The sequence below is a fragment of the Drosophila sechellia genome, chromosome 3R (genome assembly GCF_004382195.2).
Source record: "Drosophila sechellia strain sech25 chromosome 3R, ASM438219v1, whole genome shotgun sequence".
Classification (NCBI taxonomy): Eukaryota; Metazoa; Arthropoda; class Insecta; order Diptera; family Drosophilidae; genus Drosophila; species Drosophila sechellia.
In genome coordinates, this window is record NC_045952.1 from 16,634,675 (window position 1) to 16,643,318 (window position 8,644).

Genomic DNA, 8,644 nt, shown 5'->3' on the forward strand with positions numbered 1-8,644 from the left:
ATTCAGTATTTTCTTAATGATCGCTAGCGAATTTTACAAAAATTTTAATGCAATTGTTATAAAAATTGCACGTATTCTTTACCGATGTGGCAGCCCTATGGACTGATACCATTTTTCACTGGTCCGGCAGCACGGCGAAAGGTTTTTGTTTACTGCACGCCGGCAGAAGATTTTAAGATTTAAAGTGATATTTATTTGTAATTTAAGACAATTTTGACACACACGAACTCACCATGTCGCAGACCATGCCGCCAGAAAACCTAAGCGTGAGTAGCGAGCATCGAGGTAATACAAACTGTGCTCTAATCTCATCCCATTCCAGAGCCGCCTGTTGACGGTGCTCAGTTTGCCGCTTTTCGAGCGCGTGCACGAGCTGAGCATCCTGTTCGATCGGTGCTCCCTGCGCCAAGTGCATGAGATCTTCCCCCACGTTGTGCACTCCATATTCGGGATCGATGGCAATCCATTGGGCTGGGGCCTGCGGACCACGACGCTTGAAAACAATCCGCTGCAATTCCAAACGCTTAACCAGTTCTTTGGCGTCTGTGGTCCCTGGATGCGTGTTTGCCACCGCCTGCTCGTCGACCAGTACAAATTCGAACTAGACATCAATCTGCTGCCGGTAAGTGGATTAAATAGGGGTATTATAGCTCACTCTAATTCCTTTCGTTTCAGGCGAAATTCGTTAGCCTGCTGCAGAATGGTCAGAATTCTAGTTTCTATGCGGAACTCATCAATGTGGAGACGATGATGCACGAGGTTTCCACGCTCTCGCTCAACGCCTTCGACTTCTACGTGATTCACTTTGTGCTACACGCCCTGCAGCCACTGCACTCTATCAATCCCATAGCCATGCAAATCCACAATGTGCGCAGCAAAACGGTCTACTTGAAACTGGTGGCCGAGTACCTTAACAACTTCCTGCCGCTGGTTCCCGATGCACGCATAGAACCGGTGCACTTTAGCAGCGGGGTTAAAGCGCCACAGCCATTGCCAGCCCAGGCATTACAGCCCCAAAGACAACCGCGCTACATTAAGATCCCCAGCTCCTATCGCAATGGCGGAAACGTGTCTGTCGGAGGTGGCAGTCCCAGTGCAAGCGTTGGCGGGAACATGTCACCACAGTCCAACAGCCCAAATGCCAGCTCCCACAGGGCCTACGCCTGGCGATCAGAAAGTGTACTCCACTTTTTCGTAGACATCTGGCTGCGCTACGACATCGAGTCGGAGCATCATTTGCCCAGCAGTGATTTTGTGCGCGGCGTACGCACCTTGGTCAAGCAGGTGCACTTCTTTGCAAATGGCGCTCAGCTCGACCACAGTTCGCTGTGCGCGCTGCGTAAGGTATCGTTGAGTATGGTCAAAGTAAGGATCTTCGCCTTTATAGTTGGTTTGATCGATCGTTGGCCTCTGGACAGCTCTTTGATGGTGGTGCTGGAGCTTTGGCTCAGTTACATTCAGCCATGGAGATACACCATAGCGGCGCTGAACAATAAAGCGTAAGATTAAACTTATAAATTGAAACACTGAACACCACTAATAAATTTTTTCTTTTCAGACCAAGTCTTTCCTACAGGCCGCCAATTTCTTCCTGCTTCGATGGCTTCATTATCGACAACCTTATTATGTACACTCACGTATTTACGCAGCTAATGCCACACTTCGGGCGGTTGGACTACACTGTGTATCGGAACGCATTTATGCTGTACCGTCTGGCCACAATCTTCTCTCAACATGATTTAGTAGATAAACTACAGCGTTTTGAGCAAATCCATGCAGGCAATGCTTTTGGCTTTGACTCGCCACAGCGCCAAGTCAACATAATGAAGTGGGTTGAGACTATTTAGTTAAATAACTTCTCATTTTAAAATAATCCTGTTTCGTTTAGCAAATCCGTCTCTCCAGGCACTCAATGGAATCAAGCGGGTAACACAAGCTCCGTCAAACTGTTTAGTTTTACCATGCAAACGCAAATGGAAACCTTCTTGTTGGTGATCAGTATGGCCCGAAACTCGGTGCTCAGAGACATCGCCAAGCTTCGAAACGAAATTGCGGAGAGGCAGCGCTCTGAAGGATTTCTTAAGAACTTTTATAAGAAGATCTTTGGCGAGTGCACCCAGGAAGAAGTGACCCTGCGCGAGTTCAGTCGCATTCCGGAGGTTTTGCGTCAATGCATCGACGCATTCTGTCGAACGTTTAATGTGAGTTTACTGTTCGTTTTCGGTTAACATACAATTTAAATATTTGAATATCTAAACAGGTTGATCAAGCGAACCTATCTATGCATGAAACTCTGTCAGAGGAACCATCTATGCCTTCTGCGCCTGCTGTGCAAAATTTCAGCTTTTTCGACGCCAGCGACACTTTGGACACCTCAAAGCTGAACCCGCACCAAATGTCGCTCAATGCTTCTAGCCTGCATGCCGCTGTTGATCCCGCCACGCTGCCCATCCAGACCAATGAAGTTAGAGCATTGGTAAGAATGCTGCACTTCGTTTCGGAAAAGATTAACAAAAAGGTAAGTTTCTTTGAAATGGCCTCTTTGTTTTTCCCCGTTGTTAATAACATATTTTATCCAGTATGGTAGTCAACTACAAGGATTCTACGTCCGCGACGATTACTTCGGAAAAGTGTCCCGGCAACTGTTGTACGCTCCGATGACGGAACAGTGGTTTGACAAAAGCTCCGGCCACGTTGAAATATGTGAAAATCTGGTTCCTCCGCGAGTTTGTCTACGACCATTGGGCTCTATATCCGCTCTCACAACGATCGGTTGCTCGATGATCCTTGGACAACTGGTGTGGGGTTCCCCACTCCTGGGAATATTTATTCTGGCGACTGTGCTATTAGTCTATATCATGCTGCAGGCATTGTTTTCCTAGTTTGAAATGTTTAACTAGATAGATTACTAAATATGTGACATTTATATATTTTTATAAAACTAAAGATACTACGATTACAATTACGATTAGTGTTAGTTCTATGATTATGTTTATGCGTGTATGACTGTATCACTCGGTTCGCGGCCGAAGGGCTAAACGCAAAGTCTGATCGGGCACGGTGACCATGCGGAGCACGCTGTCAACGGGTTTCTCGTTGAGGCAGCTCATCTCAAACTGGGCGGCACATCGGCCCAGCAGGGAGTGGAGCTGCTTGAGCGCCACACGGCGACCAATGCAAGACCGCTGGCCGATGGCAAAAGGCAGACTGCCGTGTGACTTATGCACCTGCTCCGACTCTCCAATGCACCAGCGCTCCGGGAGCACACGTTCCGGCTTCTCAAAGTGTGATGGATCGCGACCTGCCGTGTACAAGGAAAGCAGCACCATGGTCTGAAAGAGGCGTGCATGAGCGATGAGGCTCTCAAAGAAATTTCTTTCACTCACATCCTTTTCGATAAAGTGACCGCCAAGTTGCGCGTCCTGCGGCAAATATCGGCCAATGAAGGGAGCTACGGGGTACAGACGCAGGGACTCCTTGATCAGGCCGTGCATCAGCCGAGAATCATTGGTAGCTCGCTCCTTGGCCAGTCGTTTCTGGAGCGTCGGCTCCTTTGAAAGGGCAAACAAAGCCCACTGACTGCTAAATGCGGTCTGTATGAAGTGTAACTACAATTAGTAATGGGCTTTACAATTCAATTGGATTGCTCACCGTGTCACCTGCTGCAATGACCAAGTCTACAAATATCCGCTTGATCATATCGCCTGGCACATCCGCCGCCTGAAGGCGATGGTAGAGCGCCTCATCGTGCGATCTCCTTTGGTCCTCCTGCACTCTGATGCAGTGATCGATTATGGCAGCTCCCTCACGCAGCACCTCATCCACATTGGCCTCGAAATCCCGCCAGATGGGCAGGCGCAAAATCTGGGCCAAGCGAGGCGGGAATGTCATCAGTCGCGAGCTATGCTCAAACACCTTGTGCACAATCTGCGTAAAGTAGTCCAGTGAGGACTGGATCTTGGGGCAGGTGAGCACGCTGGTGCCAAACATGATGCAGCAAAGCACTACAAGTGGATAGAGTTGGGATAAAATCATTTTGTATGGGGATCAGCGCCTAATGCATGACGCCTTGTACCTTCTATCGACCAACGGTAGAGCTGTTGTTCCAACAGGGGCAGTTCGTAGCTTCGGATTTCACCACCCTCCGCTAGCGGAATCGCCGCCGCCTCCGCAGTGCGTCTTTTCCACTGATCCACCATTCGTCTGGTACAGCTCTCAATATGCACGTCCATCCAATTCAAATTTCCGTTGAGCAGCAGTCGATTAAGTATGCGTCGGTTGTGCAGCCACTCGGCGCCCTCCCTAGTCCCATCGAAGAAGAGACAAGAGATCGGTTTCGTCGGCTCCACATTTGCAATTCAACGGACTCATTTGGTCCACTCCACTTACATGAAGAACAGTCCCCGTTGGCAGGCATGTTGCTGGTTATACAGCGTCCAGGCATCCGGCAGCGGATGCTGCGGATACTGACCCTCGTGCTGGAAGACTCCGCGCATGAGATTCGCTGACGACACGAACACTGCATCCTGGGTACCGCCCAAGCGCTCCCGGAAAATGGGACCATACTGCTTGTGCCTCGCATCGATGTACTTATGAAGGCTAAACAGATTAAGGATATACGGGTTATACTAGGCATCCTTTAGGCGAAAATATATTAGTACATATGCAGTTGAACTCTCTTAAGTCGAAGATATTGTGATTAGTTTTTAATTTATTTTACTTTTGTCCTTGTATATTTCAACATATTTTTTTTTATTTAAAGCTTTGATATTTTGTAAGTATTATATCGATTTCTTCAATGTGTGAGATTTTAATATAATGTTTTATTTCATGAAGCATTTTAGATATAAACAACTCTATTACGTTTTGCACTTTTTTGGAAATTTTAGTAGGGTTAAGCACTTTCTTAAAAGAAAAACCTACAGATAATCATTTTTTTCAAAAGGTTGCCAATTAAGGTTGAATTGTTTAACATTGAACTAGTCCGGCATAAGCCAATTTTATAGTATTTATTATGCATTTTCAACACGAGTGCTGTCTCTCCGACTTTTCGAGGTTCAACTATACGGATTTACTGCGTGGCTCCACCGGCGGCTATAAGATCCACAAGTGTCCCGACTACCGGAAGTCCCTTCACCCTCGGAATGGGCACGTATTTGGCGGCTGCGACGGCAGACGTTAGTTCCGTTGCGGGAAAACGCTGCAAAGGCGGCGGATCGCAGCTCGAACGGAAGAGGCTCAGGCTAAGGATTCGCACCAGGAGCTGGTCGAGCAGGTGTCTCAGCCAGCGCAGCGGGCCCGGCCGCTCTCTCTTCTCGGTCATCGGTGTACGTCACGGTGGCAGCGGGGGGTAACCACCTGCACCTGCTCTCGGCTGTGAAACGCTCTGGAAAACGCGTCCCGACAAAGGGCCAGGCCAGGGGCAGACTGACTCGACCCGCCGGCCGGAGCGGGCCTTTTAACCCATCGAGCATCGAGAGCCGGCGACCAAATCGCCGATCCGATCGGATCGGAGCGGATCGCATCGCATCGGCTACCTGCGATGGGCAGGCACACGATCAGTGTGACGGCGATTCCGGTGGGCATCGAATCGGACATATGGATATGGATAGTGCTGCGGATTGATATATTTATATATATATATATGTACATATACGCGCAAATCAAATGCGATACGCTTTGGCCAGACGCGCTGACTGGACACTAAAACTCTGCTGGATATGCAAATTGCCAGTTCGAGGAAGGGGATGGGGGAGCAGGAAGGGTCAGGAGAACGAGAAAGTTGAGGTAATTGCCAACTTTTCTTCGATTGTTTTGGTCAATTCTGTGTCAAACCGTTGGTGTTTATATGGGTTTATAAAATATAATTGACATCAATTTGAAAACGTGCAAGCAAAATGTAATTTTAATACAATCCAATGCAAAATAATTCTGTAAGTAATGTTATTTATTTAATGCCTTTTTTGGGGGATTTTTTTTAACAGGATTACAATACAGGTTTTATTGCATTAAGCCTTTTAAAAATCAATTGCTTTTGATAGCTGCAAAAAATAGTGCTTTAGACCACACGAATTTCGAGTGACTTTCAATGATATATTCAACTATTTGAATAAACATGTCTAAGTAGTCATTTTAAATAGTTAAGTCCAATAAATAGTATTTAAGGTGTGTGTGTCCTGTCAACATTTCGACTCTGATTTTAAGTCCATGCAATCGCATTATTTTAAATCACTTCGGTGACAGCATAAAGTGCTCTTTTTTCACATCCCTCCATATATTTTGAATGCTGCGATGGTTGGAGAAAGCTGAGTGTGGGGCCATTAAAAGTGCCATATTTAGCATGTTTCATGTTTAGTTGACACTAGAAATAAATCAAATAGAAACAAACCAAAGCTAGATAAACCCAGCAAATGCACCATCAGAAAGTTGACAGCAAACAAAACAAGCTGAAAATAAAGTTAAGCGTGGGCGAATTGAATTGGGTAATGAAATTTATGCATTAATAGTTGCAATTCGAATTGGGTTGCCAAAACGAAGAAGGGGTCACAATCGTGACCTGAGAATAAACTCTACTTCTTGACGAAGGTTGTGAAAATGTAGCAGGAAGGACGTAAAATTTAAGACTTGTCATATTTATGGTCTATTAGGGGATAGCCGTGTCACAACTTTTTCCCACCCCAGCAAGCGAAAAGGGTTAAAACAAATAAATATTGTTTTCCATCTTTGCGGCAACACACGCGACATGCATAATAATAAAAACAATAATATCGGGGAAATGTGCAGGGTTCGGGGAATCCCCAATTCATATAAAGATAATGCAAAATAGCACGGAGGACAACAAATAACAAAAAATAACAAGGACACCCCGCCACTCTTTCCTCTCCCCTTAATGCAATAATAAGACCGATCCGCAAAGAGCATAAATAAAAAATATATATATATATTTGTATAAGTATAAAAGCGGAGGGGGAGGAAAACAAAGCTCAAAGCAGCATGACGCCATTTGGAAAGCGACGCCTTCCGCTTTTATTGCCAACTTTGGTGGGGGAACCATCAGCAGCGGGAGACCGGAAGTTGGAAGGAGCTTTTTTCGGAGAAGATGGGTTGTGGGTTGGCCCACTCGCGCCGCGTGTCATCCAGTTTACATGGAGTTAATGGAAGACTGTCTTCGCCTCAGCTGAAAATGAGAATGCTGAGATGGATGAGCCAGGATTTCCTTGTCCATTAATATTATCCATTAATAATAGATTGGCGATTTCATTCGATGTTTAGATTCGCTAAACGGCAAATGGATATTCTCCTGGTAAATTGATTTTCTAGCTTGTATTTTTAATCGAAATGTCAATTAAGTTTATAACTCTGCAGCAAGCTTATTCTAAAGTAATAGCTTACCTTTACACAAAGTACATCCTTGCCACAAAATGCAGCAGAGAACGCAAATCCAAACACTTTTCCAGACCAAAAGGTAGGTGGAGATCCAGGAGAAGTTCAGGTTTACTCCAACTTTTTTTTTGGAGCATCCTGAGCGAAACGTAAGCGGAAGTCCTTACAGCTTTTGCATATCCTAAAGTGCCACTAAGTGGTGCTATCATTCTTTCATGTGTGCGGAATGTGATGGTTATCACACGCCACAACAGCATTTGGATTCACGTGCAGATAGGGATACAAATACTCTTGGATTCGGAGATACGGATACCCACGAATGGAGCCAGCACTCTGTGCATCCTGCATATATCCTGTTTCTATGTTCAAGTGCTTCAAGTGCTTGTTGATTCTAATTCACCGTCCCCATCCCTATCCGAATCCTCGATTCGCTGTGGTTTTCGTATCGCTGACCACAACAGAATTTCACTCTTTACTGTATTTTTTCCCCGCTCGAGTACCCTTCATGCTGCTCCAACTCCTGTGGAACCCGCTGGGCCAGGACTGCCGCTACCAAAAAGTGTCCAAAACATAAATGACATTTATATTGGTTATAGTATTATAAGACAGCTTGCCCGGACCCCTCCGCTTATACGTGCCAACATTTAGGTCATAAAAATAAACACAAAAGCAACAGCAAACAGTGCTCGAACAGGACAAACAATTTATACCACTGGCTAAAGAAGCTGAGGTCAAGCCATGATATATGAGAAATCGCACGCATCCATAGTGTGTGTGTGTGGTACATAAAGTGCGTTTCATAATCGAATGACAGTTGAGAGGTTCTGCAATGTGATCGTAATAGCCAAAGCTTGTTTATCAATTTATGATAATATGATTTATAGTTAAATAAAATGAGTACTTTAAGTTATGCTTGCTACCATTTTGTGACGCTTTATTAGTTGCGAAACGTGGTGTATTTTTTTTTTTTTTGTTTTTTAGAATTGAAAACTTTTGCCAAGTAATAGGAGCCATAACAATTTTCTGGTCACGTGGTCAGCGGCGTGAGCTGAAACAGGGCTTAAAGAGTCAGAGTAAGAGCCACAAATTACGTATACGCCGTGTGCGTCAAAACGCAAATGTCAAAATTGGGCAGCCTGACGGTTCAAATGGCCAAAAGGGGTGTGCCGTAGGATGGGGATTCCACCAAGTGTGTGGGGGCGTGCCGGTGGGCGAGTGTGTGTTTGGATGGCTGTTCTGGCTCCAAACGAGTGGCTTTGGC

At 45.6% G+C, this 8,644-nt stretch overlaps 2 protein-coding genes across 2 annotated transcripts; one reads left to right on the forward strand and one right to left on the reverse strand.

Moving 5' to 3' along the window:
• Nucleotides 1–122: 122 nt before the first annotated feature.
• Nucleotides 123–2,962, forward strand: LOC6606761 (sphingomyelin phosphodiesterase 4). The gene is made up of 7 exons (XM_002031522.2): nucleotides 123–266; nucleotides 323–622; nucleotides 676–1,499; nucleotides 1,559–1,828; nucleotides 1,889–2,201; nucleotides 2,261–2,518; nucleotides 2,580–2,962. The coding sequence occupies exons 1-7, from the start codon at nucleotides 234–236 to the stop codon at nucleotides 2,880–2,882; spliced, it is 2,301 nt and encodes a 766-aa protein (XP_002031558.1). The 5' UTR covers nucleotides 123–233; the 3' UTR covers nucleotides 2,883–2,962.
• Nucleotides 2,928–5,444, reverse strand: LOC6606762 (cytochrome P450 315a1, mitochondrial). Its single transcript, XM_002031523.2, has 6 exons — nucleotides 5,076–5,444; nucleotides 4,390–4,599; nucleotides 4,076–4,302; nucleotides 3,652–4,004; nucleotides 3,387–3,593; nucleotides 2,928–3,332 (listed from the first exon to the last, which is right to left on the reverse strand). The coding sequence occupies exons 1-6, from the start codon at nucleotides 5,321–5,323 to the stop codon at nucleotides 3,012–3,014; spliced, it is 1,566 nt and encodes a 521-aa protein (XP_002031559.1). The 5' UTR covers nucleotides 5,324–5,444; the 3' UTR covers nucleotides 2,928–3,011.
• Between the last annotated feature and the right edge of the window lie 3,200 nt (nucleotides 5,445–8,644).